Raw genomic sequence first — 21,024 nt, forward strand, 5'->3', positions numbered from 1 at the left:
GGCATTTTCCAGTGAGAGGGGCACTGGGTCCAGCCTGACCAGCCTGCTCCTGCCTCCATCTCAGAGATAATCTTCCTCAGCTGTGTATGAATCTGACCGAGAGGAGTAAGTACATTCAGAGCTCGAAGCCTTTGGGTGCACAAGATTCGCTACAAATGCACATTCACAGTAAACAAAACCCATCAGGCCCCTGCAAGAGTCCGACGCCTGATTGCACTAAACACATCACGGTGGAATCTGCAATTGGCAAAGTAATTGGCGTTATTACAGCTGATGGGGAATTTCTGATGCTGCCCGAGCTCTCCTTTGAAATAATACTCAGCCATTTAATTTGTCCAGCTCTCGTTTGGCTGATTGCTCTTTTCTGCTGGAGTTTATCAAGAATGAAATGCGCTGTCTCTCCAGACGCCTGCAGGCTGAGATTTTACAGGCATTTCTTTTTTCTACACTGTCCCCACTTCTCTCATGGGCCCCTGGCCTTAGTCTCTTGTCACAAGACACCAGTACTGCAGGAGGTTGGAGGTGGAGCGGGATCAAACTTTGCTTTAATTCAAAGCTGCGTACTTCTGGTCCCAATTCCAGAGGTGCCTGAACACTCCTGTTAGACCATAAAGCAACCGTGAAAGAAGAGCAAACTTCCAACAATTTGGTTGTACTAAAGAAGGCTCATGAAATCTGTTAGCTCAAAAAGTCAAATAATAGAAGACATCTTCACTATAACCACAAAGTTAGATGGCATTAGAGGAATATACAAATTTGGATGCATGAATTTTTGTTTGAGTGATCTCTTTACACCCTTGGGGTGCACACATGCATACCTAGAATGGGTTCTACAGATACTTACTGAGCGCGGAATTTTTTGTTAGAAGCATGCAGATTCTTTGCTTTACACAATACTCATCCCCCACCCCAGTCCTCACTTTGGCATTTCTGCTGCTATCCAGAAGAAGGGCAGGAAAGGCAAATTTAGCCAGCTGTGTTTTCTCACAGTACAGACAAGGCTGGCGTCTGGGCACAGACCTCTCATTTCCATCAGCAAGCTACTTGCCCTGTCAGCGATAGACTGCTTACCGGAGACAGGAATCCTGTGGCCAGGGTGGCTCTCTTCTGCAGGTGCTGTGTCAGTCTGAAGGCCCACAAGATCTAGAACCCACATGCTGCTTGAATCACCCCATGCCACACTTTTAATATAGAAACAATGGAATTTATAGGTATGAAAGGCTACACATAAAATCCTCCCAAATCCCCAAGCCCTAACAGAGTCTCTCTGAACAGCCCCCATCCAAATGCCTTTTGGTACAGTTCCTCACTGCCTTTTCCAGGCAATAAGTCACTGTGTCTATGATTCTTCTACAGGGTGAGAGCCAAAGTGGACATCCAGAATTGTGCTGAGGATCACTAAACCCAAGGGAGTGGGTTCAGATGAGGCAATACTCTGGTGGCTGAAAAACCTCTTGAGACATTTGTTTAAGATAATTTTAATAATTTCTGGCTGGCTATTACTTCAACAGGGGGAAGAGAGAAAATGTTAATTCAGAAAGTGTCATGGGTGGTAAGAGAAGGAAGCAATCAGTGAAGGCACTTCTGGGTGTTCTCATCTCCTAGCAAAGGTCCCTCGCCATCCCTTGTCCATTCCTGTCCATCTCTATCCTCCTCCCTCCCCTGCGAGGGTCACTCATTCAGGGCCAGAGTGCCTACCATTGCTCACTTGGATTGGCAAGCATCATGAACAAATTAGTGAAAAGATTAAGAGAGATCCAGATTTTTTGTTTTTGTTGTTGTTGTTGATGTTTTTTGATTCTTTGGTAATCCCAAATTGTAGCCTACAGCTACAATTTGTGCTCAAACCTGACTTCAGAAGTCCAGGTTCCATTCCAAGTATGTAACTTACGAGAGTAATAAGTACTATAGCACACACTGATGAAGTGCTTACCAGATGCCAGACATGGTCCTTTGGGTCTATCTATTCAGTCCTCCCCAAAATGCTATTGGATAGGTACCCTTCTTTCACTAGTGAGGAATCTGGGCCACACGAAAGTAACATAACTTGTGGAGGTCACCCAGCTAGTAGACGGCAGACCTGTGATTCTACCTTAATCTGTTTGGGCCCAGCATTGGTGCTCTTAACTATTAAATGATAAACTGATAGGAAATGTTCTCTGTGTTAGATATTGGTTACAGAAGGGGAGGTTTACGTTCTGTTTTTAAATAAACACCCCTTTTTACTATTTATAATAATAAAGATTATAGCAACATCATATCAGGTTTTTCTGTCACATGCATCATTGGCCTGGGATACCTATTGGTGGTTTTCCCAGAGGTTCTGATAAATATTTCCAGGAAGGTGGAAGATGCGGAAGGAAGCTCATGTGCAGAGCTAAAGTGGGGGAGGGAGACAGTCATTATCAGGGAAATATCAGAAAACTGTGATGGAGGTTGTTTGCAGGCTTAATACAGCCTCCAAACACAAGCCAGCAGATGGCTGGAAGGCGCCGCTTGAGGACCGCAAGCTGTTCCACTAGGAGGGGCCCTTCTCCTGCAGGGTAGGGGGAGTCTCCCCAAGCCTCTCAGTGGATCCCTTTTGTTCCGAACAAGGTGGTAGGAAAGGGGTTGGGTAGATGGGTGACAGGACAAGAGGGTTGAAATGTGAGCCATGCAGTATGGTTGGAAAGCATTTAAAAAAGGAGTTGGAGGGCTGGGCCTTCTTTCTCATGAGCCCGGCTTGAAAATATCCTGCCAAAGTAAATATGAAGAGGACATCTTCTTTCAAGTTCTAAGGTGGTCTGTGAATTTGCATTTCCTGCATATGAGTCATTTCTAGACCTAAAAATATAAAGAACAAAATGATGCATCATTTTAAAATCTAGACTCAGGGAAATCTGATGCTGTGACTCAATCCACTAATAAACACAGATATTTAAGATACATCGTCAAACATCAATGAACACCCGGCCTTAAGTGATTAGACCTACAGGGCAATTTTTAAGAAGCTCACATTGAGTCCCCATAGCCAAAGGACTGGAGAGAAAAAAAAAAAGTTGAAAACCAGAAACATGAAGACAGTGGAAAAAGTCACAGAGTGATTAATGGCTTCAGTCTCAAGGGAGGATAGAAATCATCCAATCCTACACCGTTGTTGCAAAGTTTTTTGTTTTGTTTTGTTTTGTTTTTAGATGAGAAGACTACAATTGAAAGAGAAGAGAGTCATTTTCAAAGTTAATCCCCACTGGTTGGCTTCACTTTGTTTATATTTCGATTCTGAAAAGTTGAGCTTAAATCAGATTTTGAAAGGCTCAATCATTTTTTAATATACTAGCAGGGATAACTTATGTTGATTCCTCTAACAAAATGGGAAAACTTGCTGCATATGAATAACCTCTCCTTTCCCAACACCCACCTGCCATCTATCAATTTCCTGGTGTGAACTTCTGCATATTAGGTTTGTTTTAAGTTCAGCCCACCTGTGTGAGGCCTTCAGATGGTCAGAGCATCTTGGGAGAAACAAAATATTCACTAAAGAGATTTAGTATCCCAAGAGAACTTATTAAGACTTCAGAATATTCCACTGAAATGCCAGACACTCTGGAAACACCTGGAGAACTTCCCTGTCCAGGACCAAATGCCAATGCTGGGTTTTTTTTGTTGTTTGTTTGTTTGTTTGTTTTTTAACGAAACAAAGACAGTGCAAAAAAGGTATACCTATAGTATGAAGCTGCTGATTTTATGTAAGAAAAGTTTTAACAGTGTCAGCTGAGTACAGGGTAGGCATATGCATGTGAGCAAAAACTGTTAAAAATGCTCTCTTATTGTCATAGATATCCATGGCTAGTAAGACAAATAATTAAGTGGGTTGTCTTAGATTATGGGAAAAGATCCATGTTTTGTGTAAGTATCCTACAAACAGAAAGACAGCTTTACAGGCAAAGCCATTTTGGGGGGAGGATGGGGAAACATTACTCATAATATAAATATATTCACATGAGCTCACAAAAAAAGGCAAAGAAAAAAAAGAGTCTTAGATCGTACACTTTTGATAAAATTAGAAACTGCATAATTAGAACAGAGTTTCTCAAACATTTATTGATTAATGACCAGATGTTTTTACCCTGACCCATATTTTTGTTCGGTTACTTTGGTAAAATACTGTGAAGATAAATTAGTAGGCAAATGATCACATGCTTGGATATCATGGAACCATCAAGTGGCTATAAAAGTTTCTAAATATTCTGTTTCTAGATGTATCTCATGGTGTGCCAGTAACACACACTGGCCAGCACTGTTCTGTAGCCCATGCTCTGAATAGTATTGAACCAAGGAGAAAAGGTCCACAGCAGCTGACAGGAGGCAAGCCAGAAGAAAGGCCTTGAGAAAAAGGCATCCATTTATCAAACAAGAACATGAGCAATGAGGACTTGTGGTGTCAGCCTCGCTGCTGATGCCAGGGGATATGGTGTGCTGGTCACCTAAATGCATTCTCTCCTGGGGTAGTGTTGTAGAGCCAGATCTGTTTAGATATCTTTTTTGAGTTCGGAAAGAATGTCTAGGTAGCAGAGGAGACCATAAACCCAACACTATAACTAACCAGTTTAAAATACTGGTCAAATCTCAACTATTGAATGGAAATAGGAGAGGATGAGCAAAGGCATAGGCTTTACAGAACCCACGGTTAGCTCTACTTCCTCTGCCTGGGAGTCGGTTTCTTCCTGGTTAAAGGGGAAGAGTGAGATGGCTGATAAGGGGCCTGATGTGGAGATTAGGTGCCAGGGGCCAAGTGAAGCACATGGCACCTTTCTGACACAGTGGAAACACTATTGGAATTTGGGGCCTTTACCTTCTCTCCTCTTCAAGACTTCCTCTGTGATGCAGCCTTGTCTAGAAAATGAGGAGGTTGATTTGGATCCCGGTGGGCTTCTGAAAACACCAATATCTAGACTCCACCCAGACTAATTGATGGGGTAAGGCCTGGCTCCTGTAGTTCTTACAAGCGCCCCCCCCCGCCCCCCCCCATTACTCCCACCTGCAGTCAAGATTGAGAGCCCCTCCTCTAGGTGCTCACTAGTGTGTCTTTCAGTTTTGCAATGGAGGGAGGGAGTCAGCACCACTTGTGGGACTTCCTTATGTATCGTCTTGCTTTGGAAGGACTCTTCCCCAAATGGCAGAGCAGATACTACGTGGTGAACTCAAAACAAGCCAACCTGGGGCGCCTGGGTGGCTCAGTCGGTTGAGCGCCGACTTCGGCTCAGGTCACGATCTCGCGGTCCGTGAGTTCGAGCCCCGCATCGGGCCCCTGTGCTGACAGCTCAGAGCCCGGAGCCTGTTTCAGATTCTGTGTCTCCCTCTCTCTGACCCTCCCCCATTCATGCTCTGTCTCTCTCTGTCTCAAAAATGAATAAAAACGTTAAAAAAAATTAAAAAAAAAAAAGCCAACCTGTTTTCCCACTGCTGTGTGTCTGTGATGAGAGACTACACTGTCTCCTTCTGCCTCAAATCAGTTTCCATCTCTGTAAAAGGGGCAACAGCCACCACAATTCTGCACTTGGGAGTTTGTGAAGGATGTGGATGAGAACAACAGAATTCTTTGCCTAGATGGAAGGGTTCACAATGCTCTGTAGCGATTCCCTCTACTACTCTGAGATGTGTAAATTTTTTTTTTCCTGGAACCTGGTGAAGTTTAAGAAAACTCAACACAATGTACCAAAAGTAAAGATGAGGCTGCTTATCCTTGTATTATCAGTGGTCAATCTGGGTTTGACTTATCTTAACAGCATGGATAAGCTCTGATTCAAGGTGGCATAGCAGAAGTGATTTAGGACTACTGATCTAGACTGCTTGGGTTCAAATCCCAATTCTGCCACGTATGGGCTTTGTGACTTTACCTTCTCTGTGCTTGTTTGTAAAGTGAGGATGTTATTACTAATTTCACAAAGATATTGTAAAGATTAAATGAAATAATACATGTAAAGTTCAAAGGACACTTTCTGGCATATAGTATACTCTTACTAAGTCCTCATCATATGTACACTTAACCAAAGGCAGTGTGAACATGTATTAACACCAACTCCTGTTGAGTCAAACATGAGCTGGATGCTCTGGATTTTCCAAAGCTTCCATTTTAATCTTTAGAACTGTTGATGCTGAACTTGTAGGCAGCGGATATTCATTGGAATAGAGTCAGGTCATTGTGATTCTGTTGTGAAACACATAATCACATGAAACAACAAGCAACTTAGGAACTCAGTAATTTCATGCCAACAAGAAAGTACCTGGGAGGAAGGTCTAACTCTCCAACCTGCCCTGCTACTTCTCAGTGTGGGGCACCCATTCATAACAATCAAAAACATGGAACATCATGGAGCCATAGACTACTGTCATGGCTCCTTCTCTGGAGAGATGCACAGCTAGGATATCTATCTACTCAGAAACTCCATAACCACACCTTCCTAGAAAGCAGCTTTTCCTCATAAAATATTTGGGGTTCTTGCATTGAAAACTTCTGAAGCCCAGGATGTTATGCAGATGATTCTACATCCCCTGATGACATATGAGCAGAAATGACTATGGGGCCTGAGGAAAATGGAGTAAAGTTCATTTAAGGATGAAAAAGCTCTTCTCTTTTGAATACTGGGCCATACTTATTCTCAATCCAGGGATGAACATGGCAGCTTCTCAGCCTGCACTTCCTTCTCGGCCCCCATTTTGCTTAATGGTACTGCTATTTCTCTAATCAGCCAACTATTTGTCAGGTCCACTGATTGTGCCTCCATAATTTCTTTGGAATTCAATCCCTCAGCAACAGTCCCACTAACCCCAGTCCAGCTGCATTCCCTGTGTCTCAAATGGACCCATGGCACAGGCTCATTACTGGATCCCTTCTTCACTTCATCCCACCTACTACCTAAGTCAGCATCATCTCTGCCACAGCACCAGCTCCTCCTCATCCTCAAACCTTCAATGGCTCCACCTTCAGGTGGATTTTAAGATCTAAACTCTGGATCCCGATTCAAACAAATCAACTGTAAGACAACATGCTAGGGTAATCAGAGAAATCGGAATATGGACTTGGTATCAGAAAATACAAAGGAATTACTGTTACTTTTGGTAGGTGTGATAATGGCATTGTGACTGTATTTTTTTTTAAACTACTTGTTTCTTCTTACTGAAGAATTTATGAGTGAAATAACATAACTGGGAGTTTTAAAAAAATACTCCCCCCCAAAAATTAAAATTAAAATTATAGTTATATACATATAAAATCTATATGCATATATAAAATTACATATATGTGTGTATATATTTATATATATTTATATATATCCATAGATATCTATATACATATCTATGTCTTGGAGTATAAAGTAAGATTGGCAAATAGTAATTATTATTGAAGCTGGCCCAGCAGTGTGCTGGGAACCAATCATATCAGCTTCAGAAAGCTGACTGTCAAGGACTTTGTAAAGAGTTTGTTAAACCATTGGCAGCTTAGAATTGGTCATGATGGGGATATTTAAACCACAGAAATTAGCAAATGCTACAAACCAGGGCTTTGGTGGAAACAAACCAATGAAGTTGGATAATAGATAACAACAGTTGGGTAATATATGGAGGTTTATTATACTTTTATGCCTACTTTTGTATGAGTTTGAAAACTTCAATAACTGCTCATTTAAAAAAAAAATCCAACTATTACCCCAGATATTTAAGACGTTCTTGCAATTTGGTTCCAACCTAATTTGCAACTATTATCTTCACTCCAAGTCTCCAGAACATTCCCAAGCATCTCCACCCTTCTTTTGGTCTTCATCTGGGCTTCCCCTGACCTGGAATAAGTTCACTACTTCACTATCACTCATTTGGCCCAGGTACAATGACACCTCCACTTGGAAGACTTCCCAGCTTACTCTATATAGATAAATTTTCTCCTTCTCCTGAATTCTTAAATAACTTAACCAGTAATTCTCTAATGGAAGAAAAAAATTAAATTCACTAGGCTGGCAGTCATCACAGTAGGCTGCTTTCACAACATTGTATCATTTGATCCTTACAACTATCTGTGAGATTAGCTATACAACTTTTGTTCTTTAATAAGGAAAATGAGGACTAAAGACATTAGGCAACTTTCCCAGGGTTGCAAAGTTGGTATCAGTGGCAGAACATTACAGAACTGAGGAATTCTGGGAAAGACTTTGCACAGCAGGGAGTGCCACATAAAGATCCCCATGGGTGCCTTTGAATAAAATGGCAACTTGATGACAGAAAGCCCTGTTTTCTTAACACTGAAAAATATCTTCCTATATGTTCTTGACTTACTTCCTTCTCGCCTTTCACTACATTGTACCCTTAACCATAATAGCAATGGACCTTTTAGAAGTTCCTTACACATGGCTACCCCTGATAGGACAGCTATTACACCTGCCCCACAAAATTCTGTCATGAGGCACACTTGAAGTAAAACTCCATTTTTTCTACAGGAAGTATCCTCCTCTCCTCTAAGACCATGGGGAGTGTATAAAATAGGTGAGGGACAAGCCCTTTAGTGGGCTCTTTCCTCTGGAAAGAATGGGTTTTTTCAAGGTCACTTTCCCAGCATAGACGCTGGGCATGTGAAGCCCTGCATCTGAGTCTGGACCCTATACTATGGTTATTTCTTTACCACATCCCCCACCCCTTGTAAGTGTGCACACAAATGCCCATGGGCACATTCACATGGACACCTCACTGGAAAGTTTAACAAGTCTTCACATCCCTGCAGGAACTGAGAAACAAAAAAACTAAATGCCAAGTAGCCTTGGACACTAGATTGAGGGCAGTGGAGTTAGCACTTGCATTTCCTCCTGGAGATCTCAGTCTACAAAAGTAATGTGATGTCTAGCAAGGGGGAGGTGGTAAATATATGATGGGACCAGCAACTAGATCAAAAGAGCCAGCTGCTAGAAGATTCTTCAGTGACATGGAAAGCATGCAAAGAAGGTAACAAAAAGCATATAAAATATGGTATCACATTTTTAAAAATCCAACAGATGCATATTTATTGACATACAACAAAGACTGTAAGATTATCTCCCAAAATGTCATTATCTATATTTCTGGGGTGGAGTTAGAGGAGATTTTTTCTGTTTTCTCTGTACTTTCGAGATTTATTTTTTAAGTTATATATTTTTTCAAGGTTTTTTTTTTTTTTTTTTTAATTTTGAGAGAGAGAATCCCAGGTAAGCTCCACTCTGCAGTGTGGAGCCCGACACAGGGCTCGAACCCAGGAACCACGAGATCACAATCTGAGCCAAAATCAAGAGTCAGACGCTCAACTGACTGAGGCACCCAGGAACCAAACTATATTTTTTAACAGTTAATGCCCATCACTGCACAGGTTACAAATATTTTTCTCGTGGTAAGAACTTTTAAGACCTAGTATATTAGCAAGTTTCAAATATACCGTATTATTAATTATAGTCACCATGCTGTACATTATATCCCTAAGACTTATTTATTTTATAACTAGAAGTTTGTACCTTTTGACATCCTTCACACGTTCGAAAGTTTCTACAGTGAATACTTATACCTTTTATATTGGGGGTGGGGTGGGGAGAATAAAAAGAAAATCAGAGAGGAAAGCATTTGATTGGTGGATTTTGCTAAAGGGAATGAGATGCCTGCTTTTATTCTCATGGAGGGTGGAGAGGTATAGTCTGGCAAAGGGGAATGAGGGTCCCCATTTCCAACTATCCAAAGACAAGAAGAAAAGGAAACTCAGTGCATCTGTTTCTTCAAAAAAGCAAAAGAACAAGATAATGGAAAATAAAAATGTTTGGGGCTGGAACCAGATGGAAGGGAAGGGTCTGGGGGGCTTCAAGTGTGGATTTCAGAAGCTTTTCCGAAAAACCCATGCCTTTAAAACTAGCTAAGAATGGCAGCCACCTGTCAGCCAGGCCTGACTCTAGGAGACAGTTCCATCCTGGGCAGTCCAGAGGCCAAGTACACCAGTCCAGGAAGAACACTCATCATTATCCTCCCAGACTTAGAACCTTAGCATCCATCATCAGGCTCGTCCTTGGAAGTAATGTGTTTGTTTCCAGGAATGAGTATGGTGTCTTTACAAACCAATAATTGTGGAGATAAAGACAGTCACTTCCTTACCCTCCTTTATCTGGATGCAGAAAGGACAGAGACAAAGAGACAGAACAGTTTAGTTCAATACAGTTGCTGCCCCACACTTTCAATACTGAGAGCCATCAAAGATTACGGAGGGAACTGTGGCTATTTTCCTTACACAGTTGCAGCAGGAACAGGCACCAAGGAAAAGAAAACCCTTTACATGCATGTGATAAGTGTGAATCCTGTGAAAGCTGACAGCCTGTCAATGTAACTGGGGGGGGGGGGGGGTCCTAGATGTCTTAGTGAGGTCCTCTCCTGAAAGTCCCCCACAGTTCCTGCAAGGGAACGTGTCTGTGAATTATTGCAGACATCAGGATGCATGGGGCTCAGTTTCATCTGAAACGAAAAGAGGAAAATAACAACAGAAACTGACAATTTGGTGCAGTGGGGCTGGGAGAAGGCAGCCCAAAGCACGTGGGCAGCATTTGGTTTCTGTTCGGAAGAGCACCCAAAAGGTGGTGTTGACTTGAGACACATCCGGGCCTTTTTGATTTAGGAATAACACTGGAGAATTAACTTTGATCTGGGCATTACACTCTGCCCACAAGATTCCCAGGGCTTCCTGGCCTCAGGAACACACATCCTGAGGAGTGAAAAATATGCATTTATGTCTCCAGCCTCAGGGGATGTCACACAAATGGAATAATGTGGAAAGGTCAGACAGAACCAGGAGGGTGAGCCATCTGCACCAGCTAGTGTGGGGTTATCCGTGGGAGCACAGAAGCAGCCTTTCTAGAATCACAGCCTCAAATATTATGGACATACCCCAGATATATCTAACATTTCCTTCCTTTAATAGTTCACTTTAAATCTAATATCTAGAAATGTAGCTCAAAAAACGTGCCAAGAATATGACCACCTCAGAAAGAATCAGTGCCAAAATCATAGAGGCAAATACATACACACACCCCTTCCGTAAACTCAGTCTCTACTATGTGCCTTTCCAAGCCATGAAACATCACAGAGGCCTTTTTTACCCTTTTTATTTCTATAAATCTTCAGATAAAAATGAACCTTTAACTGGGATGCCACTGCATGTGAGTGTAGCCATGGATGGGGTATGGGTAAATGTTGATTTTCTTTCGTCTTTGTTTCACATTCCCTTAGCTCACCTGGAAGTTTGTATGAATATGTGAACGAGTGATTATCAGTTTTCAATAGTTGTCAAAAGGCTTGCTGGTTATCTACTTTTAAGACTTCATGCATCAACAATGGATAACAAGGATCAACAGAAGGGCACCAAATCCCAAACCAGTGCAAGGATTCATCTTTGACTCTCACCCATGGAGCTCTTTGTTTTGTTCCATCTCCTCAAGCCTCTCATTTTCTACTCTTTGCTTTTGTCCCCAGCTCTCTGTGTGATCTGGGGCCATTTCTTATCAAGACCCCCATCCTTGGTTCCCTTGCAGGATGAGGGGACATAGGATGTACCACATGTAGAAGTATAGTGAGGGCATGGTGAGCTCTTGGATATGAACCAGATTTAAAGAAGAAAACATTACCAAATATATGGAATTCTTGCTACTAGAAAATTACTTGCTCTGTACCAGATGTTCTCTTCTGTGAGCTACGGTGTCTCCGCACAGAGGTACAGAACAATGGGGATCTTAGGAAGGGCATTGGTTGGGTAGTGACAGAAAGGTTTATATTAAAAGAGGGATAGGGGCAGGGATGGAGGACCACAGCTGTCACTCTTGGGTTTACCTCTCTTTGTATACATGTTGCACCTCCACTGGGGTCTGTGGAGGAACAAAAGGATCTCAGCGTGTCTGCTCTGTATATGTGTGTATGTGTGTTGATGCTTATGTGTTCCTGTGGTACCAGTAATACTCTTCCAGGGACAGGGAGGGTGATTTTCCATCTTTACCGCTGCCAAGGGGGTTTTCAGAGAGCCCTTGCCTGCTCCCTTGTGTGTTCTGCCTGTGATGACCTCCAAACAGCCCTCTGGCCAGAGAGAATGGTGGCCTATTTCCTGCCCATGGTCAGCAAAATGCAACCATCTCTCTGTGCACGAGTCTGAGATGACCTGGCCACCAGCCCATGACTCCAAGTCATATTCGCACAACGTTTTCAGAAATGTGAGTATTGTGTCCCCAAAAAGGGAAATCCATGGGAGAAAGCCAGCCCCACCTCATCCTCTACCTCCCTGGTTTTAGCCTTTTCCTGTGCTAGACTGTGCGCCACCAAGCATTACTGCCATCTTGGCCCACGTTTTTTCCCTGCTATAAAATATTAAGAAAGATAGCAGAAAAAGATACTTTTGTTTGCAATGACATGAAGCAGGAACTCATTGTCAAGGGTGACAGAGTCAGTCTGATGGAGAAAATGTAAATCCGAGATGGGGGTTTCTGCCCTGGCCCCAACTTCATGTGGTCATGACCAAACTAGAACACTTCACTCTCCTGAGCTTCATAAAAGGATTGGTGCACTTACCTGTGGCTGAAATCCTTTGAGGTCACTGGCTGCAAGGTCACTGGCTGTGAGGAGCTGGAAAAGAACAGAGGGGTTTTCTGAGTTTGCACACAAGTTTGCACACACTGTCCTCAGGACAACTTATCAGTGATGGACTTACCACCATCTAGATCTGGAGCTAAACGTGGTATTTCTGGGCCAGGAACCTGGACCCAACAGCCTTCTCACCTGGTGTCCACCACAGCTCTGACTTCTTCACCTCCCTCTGCAGCCCCCTGTCCATGTACCTCCAATTCTACAAAGGGTCTTACATTACAGATGGGATTATGTATGCCCTTCAGCAGGCCCACAGCCTCCTGAAATTGTCAGTACAATTATGTGTGAATTTATAGATGTAGAACACTTCCTTAGGGAGAGGGTCCCTGTCTTCCTACTATCAAAGTCGTCTGTGATATCATAAGCTAAAGAGACAGTTAAAGACTGTCTCCTCCGGGAGGGCTGCTTCTTCCTCTTCCTCTTCCTTTTCTTCTTCCTCTTCCTTTCCCCCTCCTTCTCCCTTCCCCCTTCTTCTCTTTCTTCCTCTTCTACTTCTTCTCCTTCAGTTAGACCAGTAAAAAATAACCCTCCCTTTACCCACCTACATGTGACTCAGTTTCCCTTCATCATATATTACCTTTGATCTTATATACTATGTAGGTATTCACAGCTTATGCCTCAAACTGCCATGCACAGTATTAGAAGATAAGAGTCAGGTTTATATAGTTTCTTTGTTTAATCAATATTAAAGGGTCAAGTTCATGTTTTTATATTTTTGCATCCTCTCCAGAAAGCACCAAATAAAAGCATACGATTAATTGCTAAAATAATCACATTCTTTATTGTTGCACAAAAATGCTGGGAAATTGTAGGATAAAGAGAAAAAGGGCAGATGCTTATTTTGATTCAAGGAGTGTGACTGCTAGCTTTGTTAGGCCTGGAGAGCATCTGTGAAAAAGAAGAAAGATTTCATGTTTGCTGTAACAATATTTTGTTCGGTTCAAGAAAGAGAGGGAGTCATGCTGGGCTCCAATGCCTCTAGCCTTCAGGAAAGCTCAACTGGGCTACTTAACTTCTCTAAATCACTTTGCCAAAAATGATCCATAAAGTGGTGTTAACTCCGGAATAGAGCAGAAAGGAGGTAGACAGTGTACACACTGTACCTTTCTCCCCACACCCAGTCCTGAGGGCTAGATTCCTCATGCTGAAGGTGCCTGGGGAAGGTGGCATCAGTCCTGACAGACAGACAGTCTGGTCCCTCTGTTTGTTATGGAACAACCAAGCAACAAGCCATTAGGGTACCTGACTAGACACTGAGGGCCAAACCTAATCATAAGACTTGTTAGTCCCTGCCTTTAAGGAACCTACAGATTGGTCAAAGGATCAGATATGTTTATGTCAGTGCAAGCAGAGGGTCGTAGAGTGTAAGCATCAAACTGTGTGCATAAAGCAAGAGAGGTCAGGGCAGGGTTGCTTTAGGAAGATGGAGATGGAACTGAGCCTTGCAAATGCAAAGGTGGCAGGGCAAGGGGCTTTGGATGGGCAGGTGGAAGAAGAAAGACATGGACGAGGGATGTGCCAGTCCCAGCCCAGCTCCCTTTGCATCTGCTCATTGCCAGCCACGGTGTACAATAAAGAGAAAGGAGGGAATTAGGAGACACCGAGGGTAGAGAATAGCCTAGGTAGCCAGCAGTGTGGTCCCTGCCTTACATACTTTATTAAGCTTCATGACTGTCGCGTGAGATCAAAAGTATCTCCACTTTATGAATGGGAAAACCGAGACTCAATGGAGGTTAAATAACATTTTCTAGGTCACAAAGGTAGTACGTGTAGGTATCCAAAACTATATTTTCCCAAAGCTCGTCCTCTCCCTTCTATGCTATGATGCCTCCGGATTATAGCACATTGGAGATAATTTGTGGAGGTGGAGTAGGAGAAAAAAAACGAGTGTTACTTTATTAGTCAATGAGCCACAGGCAGTAACATAAAGCATATCCCTATGAATGACCCTTCACTGACCCTTCTTCCAGACATTCTTTCATTTAATTGGTAATGACCATCTACTCTTCAGAGCTTATCAGTGCAGTCTAAGCCTTTAACTTGAGCTGAGCAAAGGTTAGGGTAGAGCTGGGGAGGAGTGACAGAAAGTCTGGAGTGAGGTATGGGCATGGGAGTGACCTTTGCAAGGACAGAGCCACCAACATGTGTTAACACATAGGATCAAACCTCGAATTCTCTAGGCCTTGGGAATCCAACAGGCAGCGATCTTTCTTTCCCTCTTTTAACAGGGTTCGCCAGAGAGAAAGCATGAGACAAAACATCCACTTCCTCCTAGCATGAAATGCTTCATCTAGAGTCAACCACAAGGGTGTTCACAGCATCATAACATATGCACTATTCCCTCATGTCAATGGTTTTGGGATTGAGAAGTTACCAGATCCATTTGTTTGGTTGGATATAGAGATATGGCATCTTTGGTTATTACTTGTTATGTCCCTAGCTCAACAAAATTAGGATCTATCCCACCTTCCTGGAAGCCTTATATCTTCTTTCCTTCTCTTCAAAGGAAATCAGATGCATGTAACTTAGTTCTTAATTATTTAAGGCTCTGTTTTGTGTTGTCATGTGTATTTTTTGTTTTATTTTTTCACTTAACCAGACCAGGCCCAACAAGACATGATTTATATCCTATGTAACTTCTGCATTCCTCAAAGTGATGAGAAGAGTCTAAACAGGTGATTAGTCAATAAATACCTGTTGGCCAAATGACTTAAAAGGAAAGTGGTGAATATTGTCAACCTAGAGATGAAGACTAGAACAGCTAAGTTGCTGAGCCTGGAGAAAAGAAGTGTGAGAGACAGCTTATGACACCCTTCAAGTCGACAAGAGGAAAGGGCACTCAACATCTAGAGCATTTCCTGCATGAAGTAGGCACTCAGATATTTGAATGAATTAATTAACTTACATGATGAAAGCAAGCTCTTCTCTCCTTGCTGTAGGTTTTATGAGTGAACACTTCAGTGTAGGAGTCAAAGTTAAATTGAAGGAAAGCCGGTATGAAAGAGAAAGTGGTTGAAAAGTGAATGAACCCACTACCAGAAAGAGAAAGCAAGCTCCCAGGGTGCCTGGGTGGCTCAGTCGGTTAAGCGGCCGACTTCGGCTCAGGTCATGATCTCGCACTCCGTGAGTTCAAGCCCCGCGTTGGGCTCTGTGCTGACAGCTCAAGAGCCTGGAGCCTGTTTCAGATTCGGTGTCTCCCTCTTTCTGACCCTCCCCCGTTCATGCTCTGTCTCTCTCTGTCTCAAAAATAAATAAACGTTAAAAAAAATTTTTTTAATAAAAAAAAAAAAAAAAGAGAAGGCAAGCTCCCTTGCCTGTGGATGAAACAACACAGTGAGCCCATGGCCATTCAGATGTGGTCGTTTATCTGAGCTGGGTTTGGGGGAGGCAGGAGGAGGTGTCGGGTATGGTTACCAAGTACTTCCAGAACTTCTGAATGTTTTACCTTGGAAATTCTGAACTATTTCCATCACAATCTAGCACAGAGATAATCTAGGTGTTATCTGACATGGAAACAGCCAAAGGCAAGCTTTGAGACTTCCTCCCTCAATGGTTCCAGAATGAACAGTGTGCAGAAGTCTGCTTTTCCCAAAACATCCAGCTAGGACTCCCTGCCTGCCTGGCTCCTGGATTCTACCCTTGCTCTAACCCAAATACATGAACTCTTTGGCAAAACACAGACCCTGCTCCTTGGCCACTCCCATTTACAAAGCTGATTATTTCCTAAATGTCTACACATTCCACACGCAGGAAAGGAGAAAGGACTGGTCCTCAGCACTGAAGCCTGGTGCTCAGATGTAGATTAGAAATACAGGATAGGAAGTCCTCCTGTATTCTGAAATTGCAGCCCACCCAGATCTGTACCCCAAAAGAGTTCCAGTCTTAAAGACTATCAGAACCTGAAGGAGACAGCTGAAGCTCTCTGGGTGGATAAGAAAAATCACCATGTCTACAGTGGAGTCAGGAGCCACTTCTGTTAGGGAACTGAAGCAAGGGAAGGTGGTATAGTCAGAGAGCTCCTACTGTGTCCACCTCTCCCTCCCTTCAACCAGAGTGGTTCTGTTTTTCTTTCTTTCATGTACACAAATTAATTTAGAGTCAAATGTTCTGCCACTGAAATGAATTTCAACCTTCCAGACTAAGTCCTTATTTTGCAGAAGTTGATAAGTGACTTCTTTAAAAAAAATTTTTTTTAAAATTTATTTATTTATTTATTTATTTTTTAATATATGAAATTTACTGTCAAATTGGTTTCCATACAACACCCAGTGCTCATCCCAAAAGGTGCCCTCCTCAATACCCAAAAAAAAATTTTTTTTAATGTTTATTTATTTTTGAGACAGAGGGAGGCAGAGTGTGAGTGGGGGAGGGGCAGAGAGAGAGGGAGACACAGAATCTGAAACAGGTTCCAGGCTCTGAGCTGTCAGAGCAGAGCTCGATGCGGGGCTTGAACCCACGAACTGTTAGATCATGACCTGAGCCGAAGTCAGACGCTTCACTGACTGAGCCACCCAGGTGCCCCAATAAATGACTTCTTCAAGATCACATGGCTGGTTAACAACAAGCCCAGGTGAGTCCTGTAATCCCCAGTCCCTCTGCAGAAACCCCACTAGTGACCATCTCAGTTCAGTCCAACACTAAGTCCAGACACAGCTGGCTGCCTGCCTCTGTGCTGAAAGAGAGGTACATATGCTCAGAACACAGGAGAAACTGAGGCCTGGGCAAGAAGACATTCAGGTGTCCCTCCACAAAGCCAAAGCCACTGCCCTGAAAAGCATTGATCTAGACCCTCTCCAGACCATCCCCCTACTCAGAGACTGGCCTCATTCTGTCCCACTGGAAAACCGTTCACTGCCCAGAGCCGCCTGGCTGTGCGGGGAGGCATCCAAGACAGGCAGGCAGAGAGGGAGGAAAATGCAATCTGCTATGGCTCTGGGGACTTCAATCAGGCTGAAGTTAATGAAAAGGATCCTGCCTTTTCCCAGGACTGCTAAATGTCTGCACTGCTCCCAGTGAGAGGGTTGAGCGGGTGTTGGGGGAGAAGGGCAGACAGAATTACATTTAAAAGGCAAAGGAAGGAGAAAATTCTTTCATCTCCCTGGTGGAGTGGGCAGTGTTCCTGGGGCCCTGTCTCAGACCATTCTCATTCCTGACACGTCTTGCTGTTCTCTGGAACAGTCCACATTCAAAATATTAGGATGATGACCCTGCTTTCCATTTTTGAGGAGCTGCAATTTCTCTCTTGGCACAAGTTCTTTTTTTTTTTTTTTTTTTGTCTCTCCAAGCCTGAGGGGTGGGTTAGGGAGCAGGTAGGAGGGTGAAGGAAGCTGTGAAGCTCTGAGGGGGCGAGAGAAGAGTCTCTTCACCTTCAGGTGCAGAGGCATTCTGCTCTCTGCTCTTCTGCCACCCAGCTCTCTGCATGGGGGTCTCCCTCTGCTTCCCTCACCAAAAGTCACCTCCATCCAGCTGCAGCCAGCCTCACCTTGTGCCCTCTAGGACTGTCCCTCAAGCAGCTGCCCTCCCACCCACTAACTTCCACAGTGTCTAAAGCTTCCCTCAGAAGAGGACAGGAGGCTACTCCCTTTTCCTCCCTGTACCCTCCTTCCTCAGAAACAGTATTTCCCTTCTGCTGGCCCTTTACCAAAAGGACACACCTCATTTGGGAAGAGTGGGGCCTAATATATCCCCACTGATCCCCCAGGGGATCATGACCTGGGGTACATGTACCTGGGAAGGGAGTCACTGACACAAAAGGGAGGGATGTGGGTCACCCTGGACATCTATCCAGAAGGATCTCAACCTTACAGACATGCAGCTGGACACACTGAAGCCTCATTGTACTGAGGACCTTCTAGGTCATTTTCTCTTTACAGATATTTCTTCCCTTGTGGGCCTGGGAAATAAATGATAGCATGGGAGATGGATGGATGGATGGATGGATGGATGGATGGATGGATGAATAGGCTGATAGATAAAAGAACAGAGCAAAGATGGCTTTGGGGTAATAAATGCTCCAGTTTGAAATTGTCCTTAAATATACCATCCTTTCATTAAATAAAACTTCTAATTAACCCCCTTCATACACACACACACACACACACACACACACACAACTTTTCAATCTGTTCCCCTTTTCTCTTTCCTATTTTGTAGGAAATGGATCAGTTTCTCCCTCTTTACTTTGTAAAGTGTCATTTGCTTCTTCCTTTGGCTACAGGATGGAACCTGAAACCCATCCCAATACAGGCCCTCAATCCACAAAGTTCAGGACAGCCTTTATGGAAGGCAATGTCCCAGCAAGCCAAGACAAAAACAAAATCAAATGTGTGACTGGGGTTGTTGAAAACTGACTAGCCCCACTCTTTAACTTGGCAGAAAGGAAACAGACTCAGAAAGATTGTGAGTCACCCAATGGATAATCTGGAACAAAGCCAACCATATGTATGCAACTGAAAGAAAGTTTTAGATGCCCTAACACAGAGGACTGGGAGATTCTGAAAGGGCCGGGGAGAGGTGCAAGGTAAGTCAGGGGTTAAGACAGAGAAAAAGGAAGAAGCTGAAGGTGATTTCCACCAAGCAGCAGGCTCTGGAAGCACCCACCATAAGTGAGCTCACTACTTCACCAGGACCACTAAAGACAATGTGGAAATTGGAATAGGGAGGTGAAATGGTACCATTAGGTTCCTGCTCCTAACAGGGCGGGTCAATGGCCATTGGTATACAAAAGGGCATTAGTTGGACTTGGAGGGAGAAAACTCATGTCCTAGCCCTGGTTCCAGCTCAACTCACTATAGGATCTGTCACCAGCTCACTTCACCGGTCTAGGTCTTCTTTTACCACCTATAGAATGACTTCTATGCTCTCTCTGGCCGTACACTTCTAGCACCCTAACGTGTCCTTCTCACCTCAGGGACCAAAAAGAGACAGAGCAGACTCTTTCTAGTTTTCTCCCCTCTTCTCTTTTCCAGCAACTCTCCTCCCAAATACATACCTTTAAGAGACTGTCTACACTATCTGGAAGTATCCCTAATCAGAAAGACAAAAAGGAGGGCACTGGGATGGTCTTGTACTGGTGTCTCCATTACTGGACTGGTGTGCAATCAGGAACTTAGACAGATGGTCACTCAGATTGCTACATGGGTTCATCATCCCAGTAAGCCTGCAGTCACAACCACATCTGAGCTCAAGGTAAAAAACCTTACAATTCCAAAAGCATTAGTCTAGCTGCCAAGACATTTGGAGTGTGTGGTATAGAAGCCAAGCACCTGGCTTCCCACCAGCCAAAGAAGCAAGTTACACACTTAAAGCTGCCATTCTGGTTGGGCTGAGTGTCCTTTTGCTAAATCCTTTCAGCCTTCATGGAATTTTAAAGGTTGAATCTGAAACCACTGACAACTCCAGTCTTAGCTATGGAATCCATTCCAAAGAGCAACAAGGATGACTAATAATAACTGAATATAACTGCAAGCAAGACTGGTCTTGCAGTAATATATACACGTGTATATATATACATATATACATATATACATATATATATCCACACATATATATATATATATATATAGATATAGATATAGATATAGATATATATCCACACGTATATATATATATGTTTATATCTGTATATATATGCATATATATACATATATATATATCCACACATATATATATATAGATATATATCCACACGTATATATATATATGTTTATATCTGTATATATATGCTTATATGTGTATATATGTGTATATATACATACACACACATATATACACATACATATATATATATTTTTTTTTTTAATGAAGGGGTTCTAATATTTACAGGTGAGATTTCTAACAAAATGCCCTAGGTACGCAGCCAAAAGAGCTCTGCTTTTTTTTTTTAAGCTTCCATGTGTAACCTTGCACATACAACCTATGTTCTAATGGTGGTATTCATATTTGTTGCCCAAATCACAACTGTTTCAACTTTTGAGTGGAAATGTCTTTAATCCTTCTTCTTGTAGATTAGAGCTATTACTACAGAGACCTAATGACAGAAAAGGACTCTTATGCCTTAATCTGGAACTCACTGAGACAATGAGTTTTGTTTTATGTTACTTCAAATTGGTGAACTTATAGAAGCTTGTCCCACCCTTTTTGAAATACCCATTAGAATTATTTTTAAATTCCTTGTTCCTTAGACCGAGAAAAATGGATTTCACAGACAGCATCTTGTGTGGTATTGGGTGGGAAGTTAACAAAGGTACACCTGGTATACACTGGTGACGTGGATGTTCACATCCCCATTTATTAAGTATTTTGGTAAAAAGTAGCTCAAGTAGGTTAAGTCATTTCTGAAGGTATACACCAAGTGAGTGGTAGAAT

At 42.8% G+C, this 21,024-nt stretch overlaps 1 protein-coding gene across 3 annotated transcripts in view; it reads right to left on the reverse strand.

Moving 5' to 3' along the window:
- The window catches only part of SETBP1 (SET binding protein 1), a 377,368-nt gene that overhangs the window by 174,377 nt on the left and 181,967 nt on the right, over positions 1–21,024 (reverse strand). For all 3 annotated transcript variants that reach the window (XM_058692233.1, XM_058692235.1, XM_058692234.1), the window contains exon 3: positions 12,583–12,636. In XM_058692233.1, coding sequence (XP_058548216.1) covers positions 12,583–12,636 — 54 coding nt within the window. The remainder of the gene's footprint in view (positions 1–12,582; positions 12,637–21,024) is intronic.

This window comes from Neofelis nebulosa, chromosome 11 (genome assembly GCF_028018385.1).
Source record: "Neofelis nebulosa isolate mNeoNeb1 chromosome 11, mNeoNeb1.pri, whole genome shotgun sequence".
Lineage (NCBI taxonomy): Eukaryota > Metazoa > Chordata > Mammalia > Carnivora > Felidae > Neofelis > Neofelis nebulosa.